At 50.5% G+C, this 19,010-nt stretch overlaps 1 protein-coding gene across 1 annotated transcript; it reads right to left on the reverse strand.

Annotated features, from left to right (window-relative positions):
• Nucleotides 1-504: 504 nt before the first annotated feature.
• HOXC4 (homeobox C4) lies at nucleotides 505-1,860 on the reverse strand. The gene is made up of 2 exons (XM_068409814.1): nucleotides 1,416-1,860; nucleotides 505-866 (listed from the first exon to the last, which is right to left on the reverse strand). The coding sequence occupies exons 1-2, from the start codon at nucleotides 1,858-1,860 to the stop codon at nucleotides 505-507; spliced, it is 807 nt and encodes a 268-aa protein (XP_068265915.1).
• Between the last annotated feature and the right edge of the window lie 17,150 nt (nucleotides 1,861-19,010).

Genomic DNA, 19,010 nt, shown 5'->3' on the forward strand with positions numbered 1-19,010 from the left:
ACATTTCTATAAAAGAACTTCATCGCTCCTTCGCTCATTGTGCATTTGTAATGCAGAGGGGGGGGGAAACCCTACATTCGCCTTTTTGTTTGTTTGTTTGCTTGTTTTTTGCCGTCAATATGATCATTTCTTCAGTAAATTCACCCAACAGAACATTTACCTCTTCTTCCCCCCACCCTGTCCTCCCTCCCCATCCCCAGCCCCCCGCTTTAAAAAATAAATAAAACCCTGAAACGGCGTAAAAAAAACCCTGCAGGTACAGACACCTGGCCTCATGCTATCTGACATGCACCTAAAGCCCGTGGTCTTGGGGGGAGACCCGTTGTTTTTTTTATACGCACAGGAAAAAAATAATAATAATAATTATTATTATAATAATAAAAGGAAAAACTACCAGGGGAAGGGGAAAGGGGGAGGGAAAAAAAGAACCAAAATATATATATATATATATTAGATTCTATAAATAATCCAGAGTCATTTGTGTGCGGGTCTAGGGGGGGGTGTTTATAACCTGGTGATATCCTCCGTGCGCGGGTCCTGCGCGGCGGCGGAGGGCAGCTCCTCGCCCGCGGCCGTGCTCGGCGGGGCGGCGGGGGCGGTTGAAGCGCTGGAGGCCACCGCTGCCGTTGCGGCTGCCCTTACTTTGGTGTTAGGCAGCCTGTGGTCTTTTTTCCATTTCATCCTCCGGTTCTGAAACCAGATTTTGATCTGTCGCTCGGAGAGGCAAAGCGAGTGCGCGATCTCGATGCGTCGCCGTCGGGTCAGGTACCTGTTATAGTGAAACTCCTTTTCCAGCTCCAAAACCTGCTGCCTCGTGTAGGCTGTCCTGGATCTCTTGGGTTCGCCTCCATTGTAATTGGGATTCACTGGAAAGGGAGGGGAAGGAAAAAAAACAAAACAAAAGGAAAACAACAAAAAAAAAAAAAGGAGAAAGGAAAGGAGAAAAAAAAACAAACACAAAAACAAAAAAACACACAAGGAAAATCAGCGTGGATGGAGAGAGGGTCGGGAGAGGCGACTGGAGGAGCCGGGGGGGGGGGGAAGTAATAGGCTAAATAGGTAATAAAGAACTTTGGGCAGCTCAAGAGTTTCTATTCTAATAGGAAGGGGTTTCCCTGGCTGAAAAGACTGAATTATTTATGCACCCCTTACAAAGCTTTCGGAGTTTCACACATACATAACAGAACGAGCCACATGGCTAAGGCTGCCCACAGTAGCTCGGCTATAAAATTTATGGTGGGTGTAATTACCCATTCGGAGTCGTAAATCCAGTTCAATTGTGCTAACCCAAAGACTCTCATGGAAGGGAAGGAAATAAAAAAAAAAAAAGAGAGAGAGAGAGAGGAGAGAGGGAGCGAGCATGGTGTGAAAATAAGAGAGCGGAGAGACAGAAGAGGAAAATAAAAGTTGCATACCAGTACTGACGTGGATTTTTTTCATCCAGGGATAGACTATGGGCTGTTTGGAAGCTGTGCTGTTGGGATGGTCGGGGTTTGGCTGGTTGCAGGCTGGAGGGGCTGGGGAAGGAGTGGTGGAGGAGGTGGATAGAGCAGCCTGCTCGCAGAGCTGCTGTGCTTTCTCTGAGAGGTGTTGGCCTCCTGGAGTTTGCCCGTGTCCCCTTTGGAGCGCGGCCGGGTTGCCGGGAGCCTGGAGCCCCCCGCAGCTGAAAGGGCGGTCGGGGAAGGAGGGTCGTGGCACTGGGTACAGCTCTTGATGGTGATGCTGGTAGCTGGACTCCCTTGTCCGGCTATAATATTCCGGACTGTGGTCTGGGATGTAATTATTTTGCGAATATTCCTCGCATGGAGGAAATTTCGGATCGATGTAGTTAGAGTCCATCAAATAAGAGCTCATGATCATTAATTTCTGGAGTGGAAAATAATTTTTCTCGCTTTGTCGTTTTTCTGCTCCATAAAGCCCTCCTACTAGCTGGCGACCCCGTAAAGTTACTTTCACCATGTGACATCCCCGGCCAATCACACCCGCCAGCCCAGTCCCCGGATAAGGAACCAAAAGCTTCTGCAAAATGTACCCAAATTGGGGGGGGGGGAAGCGTGGGAGTGGGAGTGGGGGGCGAGGGGAGAGCCGGGGAGATGCGCATGGGTGCGAGGTGGTGGCTCCTGGGGTCCCCCCACCCCCCTTCGGCTGCTGGGTGAAGGGGGGGGGACACACACAATGGGGGACCCCCCCTTGGTGGGGGTGTGAGGGTGTGGGTGAGGGTGGATGGGGGTGTTGGGGGGCACCGGGCATTCCTCCGCCATCCGAGCTGGGAACAATGAGCCCCCCCACCCTTAGTGTGAGTGTGTGTCCCCCCCCGCACTGCACCGACCCTTCAGACCCCCCCAAACTCTACCCCTGGCATCCTCCCCCCATTTCCACTCCCCCTCCCAAGGCTGGGTAGGGGACAGGGCAGGTTGGGGACACCTCTGGGGGGTCACCCCCCCCCTTCCACAGCCCAGACCCCCCCATCCCAGAGGGGAGAGGGTTAAACACCATCAGCACCTATTTTGGGGGGGCCGGTACCTGGAAGGTAGAGGCAGGTTTTCACATCCTTAACTCCCAGGCAGGAGCTTTGCCCTCCCCTGCCTGCAGCCAGCGGCACGGGCAGGGCGAGGCTGGGGGGCCCCCCACCCCGCAGACCCCCCCTTTGCTCCCCAAACTGCCCCCACTTTCCTTAACCCCCGCCTTAGGGAGCAGAGCGGGTTTTTTTCTGGGGGGGGGAGGCAGCACCCTGCTTTTCCCTGGGTGCTGCAGCTAAAGGCACCCACGGGGCTCCACGGCCACGCGTGGGCAGCACCCACGCGTGGGCAGCGCTCCCAGGCCCTTGCTTTAAGCATTGACCTCCTCGTGCTCAAGCTCTGCTGTCCATATATATAAAAATATATGTATAATTTTGGGGGCAAAGCTGGAGGGATGCGTTAAAAATGGCTCCCACCTCCCCGGCGCAGGTCGGGGAGCTGGAAATGGATGTCAACATTTTGGGAGGGTTTGAGCTCCCTCAATTAAAGCTTTTTTTTAAAAAAATTTCATCTCCATCTCGCCCTAAAGAGAGGGGCAGAGGAGGGAGGTGGGGTATTCCCTCCTTGTGCTTGATAACAATTATAGTTGAAAATCATAGCTTGCAGGGCATTGCCATATTTTACTTGATAACAATAAAAGTGACACATAAAGTTAACTGTTTATGTTTTATTTATTAGACTAAATGTGCCAGCGGTGTCGAAGGCTTTTGGCTGGTTGTTACAGCTTTTTATGGGGTTGTAAAACGCCATAAATCAGTCACTGCGAAATGGTCGGGGCTCTTTGTGCTCTTGGCTGAGAGTTGTGTTTGCGGTGGCTGCTGTTTCTTCTGGAGATGAAAAGTAATAATGGGGGTTTATTTGGATTATTATCACCCCCCCATACACCCCCCCCCCCAAATCATCGCGGTGATTTTACATTTTACCCTTTCTATTTTTAATTATTATTATTATTGTTATTAACAAACCCTGGCAAACAGCAAACGCCGCTTTCGCACTTTGAATCAACTACCTTTAGCAAATGACATCAGCAGGGTTGGAGGATTTAATTAGGAGCGCTGCAATTAAAGGAAAGCAGAACTTTCCAAGGCTCTGGCATCGCCCATATATTCCCCTAGAGACGAATTTGTGACTGGGAGACGCTCACACAAATTCGAGTCTACAGGGTACATATAGGCGACGGGGAGGGTTGGGGGGGGCAAAGGGGGGTGCTGAGCCCCCCTCGGACACCAGCTCCGCACCTATTTGGGCACCGGGACATGGAATAAGTCGTTTTCTGGCTTTATTTGGCTTTTTTTTGGGGGGGGGGAGGTGTTTATTGGCGGCTGATTTGCAGGGCTTCGCTAATTGCTGGCCCCGTGCAGAGCCTGCTCCTTCCTAAAGTTGTAAAATCCCGGAATTACATCTAGAAACGCCTATATAAATACCTATATAAGGTAAAATCCTTGCTCCCGAAAGGTTTCGGGGATGGGGAGTGAAAGAGGGGGAGGGATGAGAGCTGCGAGGTTGAGAGGGAAAAAAAAAGACATGAATAGAAATGTATTCCGGAACCCAAAACATTGATTTAAATATATCCAATAAATTCCTTTTCTCCAGCTATACTTCATTCTGCCCAAACACCTCAGCCTCATGCAGGGCTTTGACATTTATAGTTCAGACTGATGCAACAACTTTATTCCAAGGCTGAGGGAATATTGAATAAAGATGGAGAGTTAATAAAGTAATTTTTACCTACGCATATCCCTTTCCCCCCCCGCCACACCACCTCTGAATATATGGTTTTCAATAAGCACCAGCAGAATAAATAAATATCCACAGGTAGTTCTCTTAAGGCTATGCTGGATTTTTTTTTAAAAAAAAAAAAAAAGGAAAATAAAGCACGAAACAAAACGGCAGCGATCAAAGCATTAAAAAATTCAAGGCGTGAAGGTCACAAACTGGGCGGCTCTGGACTCTCGCGCTTTCTCAGGGGGGGAAACGCAACTTTATTTGCACCGCCTGCCTCCCCCCACCCCCGCTTCCCACCCAAATACATCTATTTTCGAGGACTCGCTTCTCCAGCCTCTTTTCCCCATCTCCCTTCAACCCTTCTGTGTGTTTGGGGGGGGCTGCCCCCGGATTTCTGACAAGTGCACCAAAAAAAAAGAGAAAGAAATCCCCCGGATTTCTTACAAATGCACCCAAAAAATCCTGTTTTCCCCTTTTTATTCCTTGGGGATTAACGTTTCCCCCCTCCCCTTTGCTTTTTAGAGCTGTGCCTCTTGCTGAAGTGTTTGGATTTTTTATTTATTTAATCCCCCCCTCCTTTTTTTTTTTTTTTCTCTGTAAAATAAGTCTGCGGGGACGTGTGAAGAATAGTTGTACAAGAATCTGGCTCTTTTGTCTATAAAGCAGCCCTCCCACCGCTCTCCATCCCTCGTCCCCCCACCAGCACAACCGTGGCGAGAAACACTTTGGGAGGGACAAAACCCAGAGAAACGCAGCACCTCGGCGGAGAAAAAGCAAAAGGGAAAAAAAAAAAAAAAGAGAGAAAATAATTTAAAAATCTCATTTGGGGCTTTATTTCCTTTTCCTACCTAGGATGAGGGCTGCGAAATATAGATGTGGGGGGATGCGGGGATGTTTTTTAAGTACAAAGCGCCTTTTTGACAGTACTGAAGAAAAATAAGTATGCATTGTCTCTCCGGATTCATTGTGTTGGCGATTACCATACTGACCGTTTGGTAACCTGTACCTCAGCCCATTAGCAATCTGTGCTCTCCAGAAAAAAATGAAGTACCTATCTACTGGGGGTTTGTTATCCCCGTGTTTCATAAGAATAGGGGAAAGCGGGGTAAAAGCTCGCGGTGGATGAACTCTGCCTCCTTGAGATGCGGGAGGTGGGAAGCAATTTGGGAGTGGAGTTTTATTCCCTGCTTGTTTGGAGGTGATTATTGCACGATTAGTGGTAGGAGAACTAAAAAACTGTATGCGTGTATATATATTTTATATTATTTTTTTTAACACTTAGGTTCTCCCTGCCATAGGCAACGACACGTAATTAATTAAATTTTAATTTTTTCCTACCAACTTGCGAGCAGCAAGTGCAAAGAAGACCTTTCCTTTTTGTCCCTTCCTAATGCAAATAGACAAGGTCTAATTTATGCAAAGAAATATGCAAATGTTTAATTGATTTTTTTCTTAAATCTGTTGTCAGTAAAAGTAATGAATCGGCCTAAAACGATTTTAATAAGCAAAGCCTGTCACCCAAAGTCCTAGCCTTCACATTTTTCTTTTGAGCCTCTTTCGTCTCAAAGAAACTAATAATGTAAATATTTATCCCTTCATCTGAACGTATCGAAGATGAATCCCTCTTGTTTACCAAAAAATATATATAAAATAAAATATGCAAACCACTTTCTCCGTCTCTCCCTCCTCCCCCTCCCCTTCTCACCCCACCCAGGAATTCAATTTTCTTCAAATCTCGTTGAAAGTGGCTTTTTAAAAAGTGGGCGCATTTTAATATTGGTTAGACAGCGTGACCTGAATTTCACCTCAACTGTTTGACTTGATCCAATAGGTCACTGCCAAGGAGTTATTGATGGGGGAACTCCATTGAAATTTCTCTCCTCACAAATGGCCTTTAGATCTTCTAGCGAGTTCAATAACTAGTTATAATGTAGAAGGGGAAAAATGAAGCCCAGAGGCAAACTAATTTGATGTTTCATTTTTATGCTGGAGAAATTGTTGGTTTTTGTTCCTCTCACCTCCCGCTCTGTCCCCCTCTGCCTCTCCAAAAGGGAGGGTTGGGGACAGGGGGGTAAAAATAAAAATAATCTGGTCTGAGCGAAGCCCCCTCTTGAGCCGAGGTTTGTCGGTGCTAGAAATATCTGCTGGTTTATGTATAATTTAATTGGCGCTGGCGCTTCAGGCCGGGAACTCTTCGGGACTTGGCGGAGCGGGGAACCCAGCAAGAGCAAAACTTGCTGCTTGGTAGGAAACACACTTTATTTTTTGTTATTTTTATTTTTTTCCTTGTTTTTGTTTTTTTCCTTTTTTCCCTTTTCCTTTTTTTTCCCTTTTTTTGTCTTTATTTTTTATTTTTCCTTTATTTTTTCTTTTTTTCCTTTATTTTTCTATCCCCCCCCCTTTTTTTTTTGAAAGATTGTTTAAAATAAATCAAAAGGCGCCAGTAACCAAGTCACACCTCTCTCCTCTCCCAACTCCTGCGGTGTAGCAGGACCGGGCAGACCCAACTTTCTGCTCCCCAGCAAACCCCCCCACCTCTTCCAGAGCCGCTCGGACGCGGAGCTGAGCGATAAAACCCCCCCACATTCTTTTTATTCCTCGGGTTTTTATTCGTGTGCTGGGTCACCCTGGTTCATGTGACCACATCTGGGCTCTTCCCTGGTTTGTTGGCCTTGGGGAGGGTTTTCTCCCTCTCCCTTCCTTCAGATCCGAGTTTTTTAGGCTGAAAATATTTATTTAAATTGGGAGGGGGCGTTTTTTTGTGAGTAGGGGGGTCCAAGAGGCAGAGGAGGACTCAGCTGGAGGATGCTTTTAAGCGATACATATCCAGGAGCTAAGATTTCTCCTTGACTTTTCGTAGACAAAGACGACTTACACTGACCCACCGGATAATTGCTGAACCCTGGGTTAAGTTGAAAAGAAAACATTGGGCTTGGCTTGGGGAAAGGGCATGTTTTGGGGAGGGGTGGGGAAGTGAAAGTTGCAGGAGAAAGTGTCCAGGGGCTGCAGCGAGCCCATTAGCAGATCTATAGCTGTTATTGTACGGGATGGAAACATATACAAACTTGAGGCTGGTGCCTCTTGTTGGAGAGAGCTTCTGCTTGAGTGGTACTTATAGCTCTCACCCCGTAGAAATCTTCCTCCGGGATGACAATATTAATAATTAACATCATTTCCCTCCTCCCCCAGACCCCCTCGGGTTGCAAATCCACTTCTAGGCTCCATAATCCTCAGTCCTTGATGGCTTGGGCCGGGGAGAAGGGGGTGGAAAAAGTTTCTGTGTAGGGACAGAGGATAAAAATGAAAGTGTTGGGGTTTTTTCCCCCCAGAAAGTTAATCCAGCCCCAACTGGAGTGGTTTGTACCGGGGAATTTTGGGAGGGGGGAGCCCTGACCTGCTGTCGCTGCAGAGGAAATGTGGCCGAGATGGCTCAGCCTTCGCTTGCAGGGATGCAGAGCCCATGGCCTGGCATCAAAATGGGGTGAAAGGGGATAAAATAAGCAAAACCACCCTCTTTTCGGTGCATTTTGAGTCCTCCCAAGCGCAGACGAAGCCCAGGTTTTCCCAAGCTGCGCTCATTCCTTTTTAACTAAAAACCCTTCGCAACTAAAAATCAATCCCGGGGGTTGCCGCCTCCGAGGACGCGACCCGGCACTTTTTAAGCAAAAAGCAGCCAAAAAAAACTCTGCAGAAACCCCTCTTTTTTTTTTCCGCCTCGTTTCTCTGAGCAAACCCATCCCCGAGACCCCCCAGCCCCCCTCCATGCACCTTGGAGGCTGCTGAAAGCTCGGATCGATACCCTGCTGTTATTAAAATCCTTGGGTATCCCTTCCCTCTGGATGCAGGGCAGTGAAAAGTGGGGTGAGGAGGGATGGAGAAGGGGAGGACACGCGTGGGGAGTGACACGGAGGTGGGGGGGGTCCTGCTGTGGGGCCAGGCAGCATCACATGGAGGGCAGATCTCCCCCCAGCACCGCAGCCAGCTGCAGATGGGGAAGGGATGGGATGAAGGGCCGGATGATTTAAAGTCCCGCTTTTATCGCCTTTCGAGCCGTGTTTTAAACTCTCTCGATGTGTAAACACGCTCTTCAAACCCGACACGAGCCAGATGCGCGCAGCTCCGCGCCCATGTGCGCACCCCCGGCCCTGACAGCTCGCAGCCAGGCGGGGGAATCGGGCTTTTCCCAGGGGGGAATTCTGCTCCCCCGGGGGTCAGGGATGGGGGGATGATGTCCCCTCCGCACCCGCAGCCTGGAGCCTGCCGAACCGCTTCGCCGAGCCATCACATGTATTTAAATCTTAATATTAATTGCAATAATAAGAATAATAACTCCCCGGGAAGGCGGCGCGGGCACCCTGGAGCCCGGGGGACCCTTGTTAGGGTGGGAAACAAGGGATTTAAGGCTAGGAAAGGCTCTCCCCGCTCCTTTTAATGTTTATTTATTTTTTTTCACTAGGGTACTTTCAGTTTAATCTTTCGCAGTGCAATAAACTATTATCTTAGTTAATCCCCAAGGCGAATCCATCAAAACCTTTTAATAAAACGTTTCGTGGCTTCCGCGGGGGCCTCCAGCAACAGGGGCTGAGGAAGGGCGAGCCCTGGGTTGGGTTTTTTTTGGGTGGGGGGGGTTCTCCCTAAAATTTCCTGTCAGTAAAATGGGGGGAGAGGGTGTCCCCCCCCACCCTGCCTCGGTGAAGCCATTAGGATTCCGGCGGCATGGGGAGCTGCGGGAGCCATCACTCACGGCCCCGGGAGCAAAGGGAGCCAGGCTGGAACAAGAGGAGCCGCGGGGATGATATAGAGAAGCAGGCCGCCAGCATCAATCCCGACCTGATAAGAAATCGGCTGCTTCCCTGGGGGAAAAAAAAAATAAAAAAAAAAAAAAAAAAAAAAGAAATCACGGCCCGTTTGCCTCGGCCGTAAAGGTTTTTGGGGAAAAAATCGCCTTTTCCCAACGCTAAAGACGTCCCCGGTCCTTTAGGTTTGCTGGGAAAACTGGGAAAGGTGAGCTGATTTTTTTGGGGGAAAAAAAATGGGGCAAGCAGCCCTTCGCCCAGAGGACACGGTGAGGGTCGCTACCAGGACCAGCCTACGAGTGGTTGTTCAAACCTCAGCTCCCCCAAAATCTTCTTTGAAGCCCCAGATCTGCCCCGGAGCGTGGCGTTTGGGGCTTAAGTGAAGAATTAGGCGTTAGTGCGGCACGCTGAAAGCCTCCCATAAAATATAGGTTTGTTCATACTCCACTTCTCCCCTTACACATGACCCGGCCGCTCCAGCCCCAGCCTATTTTTTAAAGCTTTCTATTTCGCCACAATATTACAGCGAATTAATTCCGACAAGAGGCAGGTACCGAAGAGGAGCAGACACAGATGTAAAGTGTCAGCTTGAGTCTGCAGGTAAATATTTTCCCCCTTTTCCAACGTGCAAAAGGGTTTTATCCTGCCTCGGAAAGGAAAAGGGCAGGAAAAGGGGATTTTTCTTTGCGCAGGACACGCGTGGACACGCACAAACCCACGCACGGACACGGACAAACCCACGCACCCAAGTGGCCTTTCTATTCCCCCCAAAAAAATTCTCCCCCGTGTTCTCCAGAGGAATAAGAAACCCCCCAAGGGAGAAAGGGAGAGGGGGGATGCCCAGCGCACCCCCCCAGCAGAGAAACCCCCTCATTGCTCCCCAAAAATCTCTCTCGGCACCCGGGGGGTTACACGCACCAGAGTGGATCTTTTTTTGGGGTGGGGAGTTGCTTAGATCCCAAATTTGAGGGGCGTTTTGGTGAAGCGGACTGTTCTGCAGGGTGCTGGATCCCAACGCAGGGTGTGGAGGAGAGGAGGGGGGGATGAGGTGGCACCGAGAGGGGGGGGACACGAGCTAGCTCGTTGTTAATTACAGAAACTCATCAAGCTCAGCCTGCAAACCCCTTAATGTGGGCTCTGACAGAGGGGCGGCGTGTGTCCCCCCGCAAAGGAGAGGAGGGTTTGAGCTCTGCAGAAGGTTTGCTGTCCCCCCCAAAAAACAATGTGTCCCCCCAAGGTCCCTACAAAGGACAAATCTGCTGCTGGAAGGTGTCTGTGTGTGGGGGGGGGCATTAAAAATAAACCCAAGAATGAGTGAATGGGGAGAAATAGGGGTGGAAAAATCCCCCAGGTGTTGGGGTTTGCCAAGGGGCTGCTCGGGCTTTCGGGGGGCGGGGGGGGGGGGCTTCCAGGGAGGTGCCTTCGGTTTGGGGTGGAAAAGCAGAGTTTAGAGGGCGGGGGAAGGTGGGGGAGAAGAGGGAGAAGAGAGAAAGAAAGACGAGATGTATAGAAAGACGGAGAGAGAGAATGAGAGAAATATGGAAAGAAAAAGAGGTGGAGAGAAAGGGAGAGATGGGGAGAGAGAAGGAAAGAAAGAGAAAAATAAGGAAAGAGAGAAAAATAAGGAAAGAGAGAAAAATAAGGAAAGGAGGAAAGGAGGAAAGGAGGAAGGAAGGAAGGAAGGAAGGAAGGAAGGAAAGAAAGAAAGAAAGAAAGAAAGAAAGAAAGAAAGAAAGAAAGAAAGAAAAGAGGGAAAATGGATGAAAACATGAAGAAAAAAGGAAGAAAATAGGGAAAAAATAGGAAGAAGAGCGGAAGAAATTATCCCAGAGATGGAGGTGTATTGATGGCAAAAGAAATCCCCGATGTGGCTTGACGGGTTTTGGGGGGCTGGCGGGTCGGGGGTGTCCCAGCAAACACCTACCGCTGTGTCCCCCCCGCCCCACAGAGCCCTCCTGCCCCCGGCCATCCCCGGCTGGGAGCCGGGGCCGGAGCTGAGCCGCGAGTGCGGGGCGGGGGGACACGGGACGGAGGGAGCGGGGAGCTGGTGTCTTGAAAATAAAATTAAAAAAAAAAAAAATAAAAATCAGTGCTGCATCCTGCTGACTCCCTCCGGGTTGTATTTATTTATTTTTCCTAAACCTACAGAGAAGACAGCTTCATTTTTTCGAGCAGGGTGAGCAGCAGCTCCAACTCTTCCCCAAACTCCAACAAACTCTAAAATCCTGCCCTGGACGCGAATAAATACCAGAGGTCAACAGTAGCCGCTCGCCTTCCCTGCTGATTATTTTACTGCCGAGAGGGAACCGGAGGAATCTGCTAAGTGCCAAGAAAACATTTAAATACACCCGTGTCTGTTGACAGAAGCGTCCGGGTCTGTGTGCACACACGGGCACAGCCCGAGCTCTGCAGCCCCCCAGCACCTATAGACTGCACGTATATACATCCCTCCCCACACACGCACAGAGTACCGGTGCCTATGGCTGCGTGTAACATAAATCTGCACATAGACACAGCCCAAGCGGGAAGAAAAGGATGAATAAATTGTATATAGGCGGAAATAAAGGTGGGGGTTAGTTCATGTCTGGCCAAACCGTGTTGCTTTGACCCTTTTCCCTGTAAGGAGAAGAAAAGGGTTGGGATAAAGAGAGATAAAGGATGTGTCCGGAGCGAAAGTAATTGGGGTGTTTATTTTCTTTTCTCCTTTCCTTCCTAAAAGTAGGGAAAGTGGATGGGGAGGATGGATATTCCCAGTCCCTGCTGGGAAAAGGGGTCGTGTCTGCCAGGCAAGAGAAAAATCGTAAATAAATCTCCCCCCACACCCCCAAAAAGGAGGGAGGAAAAATATAAATCGATAACTCGGAATTCAACTCTTGACCGGGAAAACCCAGATCAAAACATCATTTGATAGAAACGCGCTTTGAGGAGTGGATAATAAATCAATAAAATCAATCCATCAATAGGATGTGCAGGGACAGGCGGGCTCCGCAGCCTGGCTGCCGCGAACGGGCGGGGGGGGAAATGGAAGATGATGGTTAGAAACTCTCTTCCCCACCTCAGGGAGAGGAAAAAAAAAGGCCCAGATGATGGGATGGCAACACGGGGCTGCACCTACTGCAGCCGCCTTTCCTCCGTCCTCCCATCCACCCTCCAATAACCCACTTTTTTTTTCCAGCGCCGAGGTGGATGCGAGGAAATTATATTCCCCAGACTTTATTTTTTTTCTTTCTCCTGTCCAATTATGCAGGAAATTATTTTGCCTGTTCCTATAAAGGGGGTTTTCTTACGAACACCGTGGTTTTTGAATCCCGCAATTCACACCGCAGACGACTGGAAGCTCTCCCGGTCACGTATACAAACGCGAAGAGCATCTAAACTCAAATTAAATTATATTTAAGCGAAACCCCAAAATATCTGGAAGAAATGTCTCCAACCCGGCATCTATTTTTAATGACCCCAACATCCATCACCGAGAGGAAGAGGTGGGAAACGAGAGGTCGCAGGGGAAAAGAGCCGAGTTTCAGTCGGGCGCAAAAAACTTTCTTCTTTCTCCCCAAATCCAGGACCCTCCCCCGTGTTTCTGCCACGGCCAACCTCGACACGCGTGGGAGAACATCCCCTTTCACCCTCGGAAAGCTCTGGTGGTCCCTGGTGAAGCTGGGGGGACCGCTACCCCCCAAATCCTCCCCCTTCCCTTAGGATGCTGCCAAGTTTTGAGCCGCTTTGTGTCATCCCAAAAGCACTTTTTTTTTTTAAACGAGCCTCGCGAGGACTTTCCGTGGGTTGTGGGGTGATGGGGGGGGGGGGGCTCCGGGGTCCACCCAAGCCCTGCGTGTTCCCAGCTCCCCTGGGCTGGAGCTGCCCGATTTTTTGGCACCGTTTTTTCTTTCTCAGCACCTTTCCCCACTATTAACGACCGCGGAATAAAGGGAATAACTCTAATTTTTAGCTTTTTTTTCCCCTTCCCAAGCCCGTAGCTCCCAGCCAGGCCAGGGCAGGACCTGCACCTTCCCGTGGGGGGGCAAGAAAAGGATGCTGAGACCCCAGGGACCCACTCCGGAGAGCTGGGGACAGTGGCCTTGTCCTCCACTCGTGGGGACACCTCCCTGCTCGGGGGAGGGGAGTGTAAAGAGAATATTGATTATTTTTGATGCTATTTTGGGGTATATCCTCGGGGAGGGGGCATGCTCAGGGCACGCCCGCCCCAGCGATGGAGCCCTATAAAGTCCTATAGAGCCGTATAGAGCCCTATAGAGCCCTAAAGAGACTTATAGATCCCCATAGAGCCCTATAGAGCCCTATAGAGCATTATAGAGCCCTATAGATCCCCATAGAGCCCCATTGCTGCACAGGGCTCAGGTAGACGGATCTGCCCGGGGTGGGGAGGGAGGATCCACCTTCTCTGTGGGATTTGGGGCAAAAATTAATCTCTATCTCCATGGAGACTAATTCTCGACCCCCCAAAATATGCCTCCGCATTGGTTTGTGCAGCCCCTGGCCCTGGTGCCAAAAGGGGGGTGCAAAAAGGGGGGGCAGCAAGGGCTGGGGGGGGGCTTACACGGCCCCTGCAGAAGAGAAGCCCCCCCAGAATCGCTGAAACCACCCTCCGACCTCACCAAGACCCTCTGGGATGGCGAACTGCTCCCCCCAGGAGAGCTCAGCCCCCGCAGGACCCCCCCAAATGAGGGTCCCCCGATAAGGCCCTTGGAGAAGGGGCTTAAAATCCCCCCCTCGGGTGCCCCAAAAGGAGCACAGGTCCCAGGGGGCTGCCCCAGGGCTGCTCCCTGCTTTTGGGGGGGGGGGCTTGAGCCCCCATAGGGCTCTGAAGAGGAAAATATTTGGGGGTCCCCGGGTGTTTCACCATGTCCCTGTCATCCTGCAGTAGTGCCTGAGGAGTGGGGTGCACCCTGGCTGCCCCCCAAGCACCCTGGGGTGGGGGGCAGCCCCGTCCCCCCCCCCCCGGGTGGGGAGCAGTGGTCCCTGGGGTGCAGAGGAGGGGGGTTCGGTCCTGGATGCAAGTGGGGTCCCCAACCTTGCAAGGGAGCTGCTGGGAGAGGCTTAGCACCCCCAGAGCCCGCCAGCACCCACAGAGCCCCTCCCAGCACCCACGGGGGAGGTTGTGCATGTGGGGTGTGGGTGTTTGTGTGTGTGCAAGGCCTTGTGTGTGCACGTGCACTTGTGGGGGGGGGTGTGAGCACGTGTGTGCATGCATGCACGTGTGTATGAGCGTGTAGTTACACGTCTGCATGTGTGCTGGCATAGGGGTGCACATGTGTGTGCATTTGCACGCTTGTATGTACGTGCACGTGTTCATGCATTTACACGCTGACCTGTGCATGTACACATGTGTTCATGCTTGCATGTGTGTGCACGCATGCGTGTGCACCCCCGGGTGGAAACCCCTCCAGACAACTTGTGTCACGGTGGGACCCTGAGGCCTCTGCTCCCTGCGCTGCCCCCCCCCAAAATACAACCTGTGCCCCCCCACCCCCGAGGCTGCATCCCCCCTAAATGCCAGGCCTGGGATAACACCAGGATGGGGGCTCGTAGGGTGGGGGGGGACACACAAAGCTGAGCATCTGCCCCCCCCCTCCCCGGAGAACAATAGGGGCCCGGCCATTGTCTGGGGGGGGGGTGAGGAGGGGGTGCCCCATTGTTTTCTGTAGGACCCGCTCCTCAGGGGGGGCACCCAGGGGTGGGGAGCAGGGAGCGAAGCCACCTCTTCCCCACCAGGTTGCCCCCCCCGACCCAGGCTCCTCGGGGAAGTTTGACCCCAAAGAGTCCCCCGGGATGTTGGAGGGGGGCACCCCGGCACCCCAAGGGCTCTCCAGGAGGGGCTCCCTCACCCCCAGCTTCCACTCAGACCCAGCGATGCCCCTGCCCCACGCGTAACCCCCCCCACGCGTGACCCCCATCGCTTCACCAAACATTCCTCACGGCCCGAGGGGGGGGTCCACCCTCTTCCCAGACCCTCCTCCTCCCTGCGTGGGCCCCCCTACCCCGCCCCGGGTGCGGTGGGGCCGCGCACGGAGCGACCCTCCCTCCGCGCACCTGCGCGGGCCCCGCCCGCCCCCCCCCCGCGCATGTCCCTTCCCAGCGCGGCCGCTTCCTTCACTCTCCTTGCAATAGTTCTATTTTTTCCCCCTTTTTTTCCCCTTTTTTTTTTGCTTTCTTTCCCTTTTCCCTCCTCTCTTTGCAAAGCCCAACTCTCCCCTCAAACACAAATAAATCCCACCCCACCATCACCACAAATAAACCCCCCCACCACTCCCCAAACTCAGGGACGGGGTTGAAACTTAGGGACGCGCACAGCCTACCTTCGGGGGGGCTGATGGGGAAGGGGGGGGTTGCCTGCTGAACCAGTAACATATAGACCTTCTTTGGCCTTATCTCCTCTCCAGCAGCCCTGGGGATGTGAGGAGGGGGGGGATAAAGGGCGGGGGGGGGGGGTGTTGGGTGAGATTCCTGCCAGATAAGATCCTCGCCTGCAGGATCTCAGGGTTTGCACAACTCACATTCCAACTCTCCCCCCTCCCCAACGCATCCCCCACCCCCTTTTTTTTTTTTCGCGCAAGGAGGGGGAATTTTCAAAATGTTTCGCAATTCCTAAAGAGGTGAAAACAACAACAAAAAAAAACCCACAAAACTGAAATAATTCGAAAGATATTTAAAAAAAAAAAAGAAAAGGAGAGAGTGAGGAAGAAGAAGAAGAAGATGATGATGAAGAACTTACAGGGGTGGCCGGGGAGATGCTGCGCCGGGAGCCCCGCAGCCGCCGCGCTCCGCACTAAGCGCCTTGTCCCACTGTCCCAGCGTTAAACAGCTCTAGCAGCTGCGATGGTGGACAGTTAAGATTATATATGATGTAAATATATTGTGGGTTTGTCAGCTCCCCCAAACCATAAAACTTAGTTTAATGACATCACGTGCTCCCTGAGAGCCATTCAGGGCTTTTGCTTAGGGCCATCCACATAAATAACCTTCAAAAGTTTTAAACTACTAAATTCACATAGAAGCCATGAGTATTTCTGCTAATGTTCTCGGTGAAACTAAAAGAGCTTTGCTTTTTTTTAAAAAAACAAACAAACAAACAAACAAGTTCTGGATTTATAGCTATAAAAAAAAAAAAAAGCAACTTTGGTTTGTTTGTTGTTTTTGGGCCATTTTAAGTTCTCACGGGGTTGACACGGATGACGGGGCAAGGTAAGTCCTTTTCTATTTCCTACTTGAGTCTTTGGGAAGGGATTGAGCAGCCGAGAGGGGAAATAAAAAGGCAAATCTCTTCCAGACAGCACCAGCAACACCATCCACCAAACACCCACCAGCCCCCAGAAAAATGCCCCTTAAAGAAGAGAGGGATGAGGGGTACAGAGAGCACCCCCCGCCCCCCTCTCCCCCCCTCCCCGGGGCAGGAGAAGCCAATAATTAATCATAAGTAGCCGCACTCCGCTCCGCAGGGTGGAAATGCGAAAGTTTGAGGTTTAAAGTGGTTTTTTGAGGGTGTTTTGGGGTTGTTTTATTCCCCCCCTGCTCTCGCAGATAAAACACGCGTGGTCTGGGAGGTGGTTAACCCTTGCCTTGACAAACCCGAGCTGCCTTGACAGCTTCCCGGTTCAAAAGGAGAGGAAAAAAAGGTGTTGTTAGAGTGCGAAATGTAATCAGAATGAAAAATAATAACCCAGAGACGCTGCAATAATACCGGTGAGAGTGAAGGGGAGACATTGCTTAAGAGAAAATTGAACGGAATAACGAGCAATTACCAGCACACGCCAAGAGGGGTTTTGTGCCTGAGCAACCAGTCAATAGGTTTACACAGCATGGGGAAAAAATAAAAACCGAAAAAAAAAAAAGAAAGAAAGAAAAAAATCTGAAAAGAGATGATTGGAATCGCTACCGAGCCCTGCCAGCCCCCCTGAAATCACCCCAGGCCCCAGGAGTGGGGGAGCCACTCTCATATAGGCAGAAAATACATGTGCGAGGCGAGTCTTGCTGGGCTTTGCAGTATTTCACTCCAAAGCGACGGGAAAATGACAGTGGAGATGGAAAGAAAAGAAAAAAAAAAGAGCATTTTTATCCACTGACTGTTAAACGACAGTAAAATTAAATATCTTTGCAGCTCGCAACTCACCAAATAACCAGAACCCAACATCCACGAATAACAACCATCAAATAAAATAAGAATTGAAATAAGGATTGGAATAAGATAAGGATTGAAATAAGATAAGGATTGAAGTAAGGATTGAAATAAGATACGAATTGAGATAAAGAATTGAAATAAAGAATTGAGATAAAGAATTGAGATAAAGAATTGAGATAAAGAATTGAGATAAAGAATTGAGATAAAGAATTGAGATAAAGAATTGAAATAAAGAATGGAAATAAAGTAAGAATGGAAATAAAGTAAGAACAGAAATAAAATAAGAAGAATTCAAATCAAATAAGAAGAATGGAAATAAAATACGAAGAATTCCAACCAAATAAGCAGAATTCAAATAAAAGCCCTCGGAGATGAGGAGGTGCCCCACTTGAGCACGCTGTGCTAATTGTACCCCTCAAGGCAGCCGGAGCCGGGGCTGGAAGAAACTTTTGTTTTGCAGGTTCAGGAAATTGTTCCCTTGTTTCCCATGTGTAAAGGAAATCCTATAAAGTTTTATGGAGCTTATTGGCTTCTCCCAGCATTTGTTTTCGCCTGTAAATAGCTGGCAAGACCCGGGAGGAGTCACCCTGCGTGTGCGCGTCTGGGTGCGCAGCGGAGCGAGCTGCCTGGGAAAATATAGGGTGAGCCCTATGCAAATCCGCCGGCGCACCTATAGGCGTTGTGCCCGCACCTCTGGGCAGGGGCACGAGTGGGTTTGGGCCCCCTCGATGGCTCCGTGGGTGGAAAAACACGTGGGGAGGGACGTAGAGACCCGCCACGAAGGTTTTTCTCAGCCCCCGCGCTTATGCCATATGGCTGTAGGGATGGAGAAGTCCATATGGACCCAAGTGTGAGGCTCCGGGATGTATGGACACCCCATGGAAGGCGTGTTTCCACCCCGAGGGCAGAGCCCATGTGTTCCGCGTTAGGCCCCTCCACCTCAGCACAGACAGAAAATAATATATATATTTTTAAAAAGCAATATATATATATATATTTAAATAGCCAAGAAGGGGGCTGCAGCCCACCCCCCTTCCCCCGCAGCCACCCTGGGGGCTGCTCCCCTGGGGAGATGGGGGTCCAGCAAGGCCTGGAGCCCCCCCTCATTCCCATACAGCCCCCCCCATCCCCATCCCAGTCACCTCCAGTCAGGTACTGGGACCTCCTTCCCGCGTCCAGGTGCTGCCCAACCTGCAGCAAGAGGCAGCGGCTGCCAGATTTTGGGGTAAAAATCATTTTATCCCGACCATACATGAGGGAGAGAAGAGGGGGAGGAGGGAGAAACAGAGAGAGAAGGTAATTTTAATGCGATATTCCTATTAAAATGCCATCTGCCAGGCGAGGACACCAGCCTGGAAAGAAAAGCCTGAGAGAAAGAAAGATTTTAAAGTCCGAGCTGGGACAGGGAGCAACTCACCTTCCTCAGGGCCCAGCCAGCACTTAATCACCAAATTAAAAAAAAAAAAACCAACAACTTTTTCCCCCCTTCACCATGCTCTGGGAAATAGGAAATGCAGCACGTACCTTTTCCAGGGTGGGGGGAGAAGGATACTCTGAGCTAAAGCATCCCTTCATCCCCCCCGAAATCGGCTTTTTTAAAAAAAATAAATAATAATATACCAAAACGCCATACTAAAGCAGCAGAGGAGCAGAAAGCTCCTCCAAGGCGGGGAAGGAGCACAGAAATATCTGCCCGGCGCGCCAACTTTTGGATTATTTACTGTTTATTCCGTATGACAAAATAGAAGTTTCCTCGCCCTTTTGCAAACGAAACGGCGACTAATAAATACACCGAGTACATCATTGGGGTGGGGGGAATAAAAGGAGGTACTG

This window comes from Nyctibius grandis, chromosome 11 (genome assembly GCF_013368605.1).
Source record: "Nyctibius grandis isolate bNycGra1 chromosome 11, bNycGra1.pri, whole genome shotgun sequence".
Classification (NCBI taxonomy): domain Eukaryota; kingdom Metazoa; phylum Chordata; class Aves; order Nyctibiiformes; family Nyctibiidae; genus Nyctibius; species Nyctibius grandis.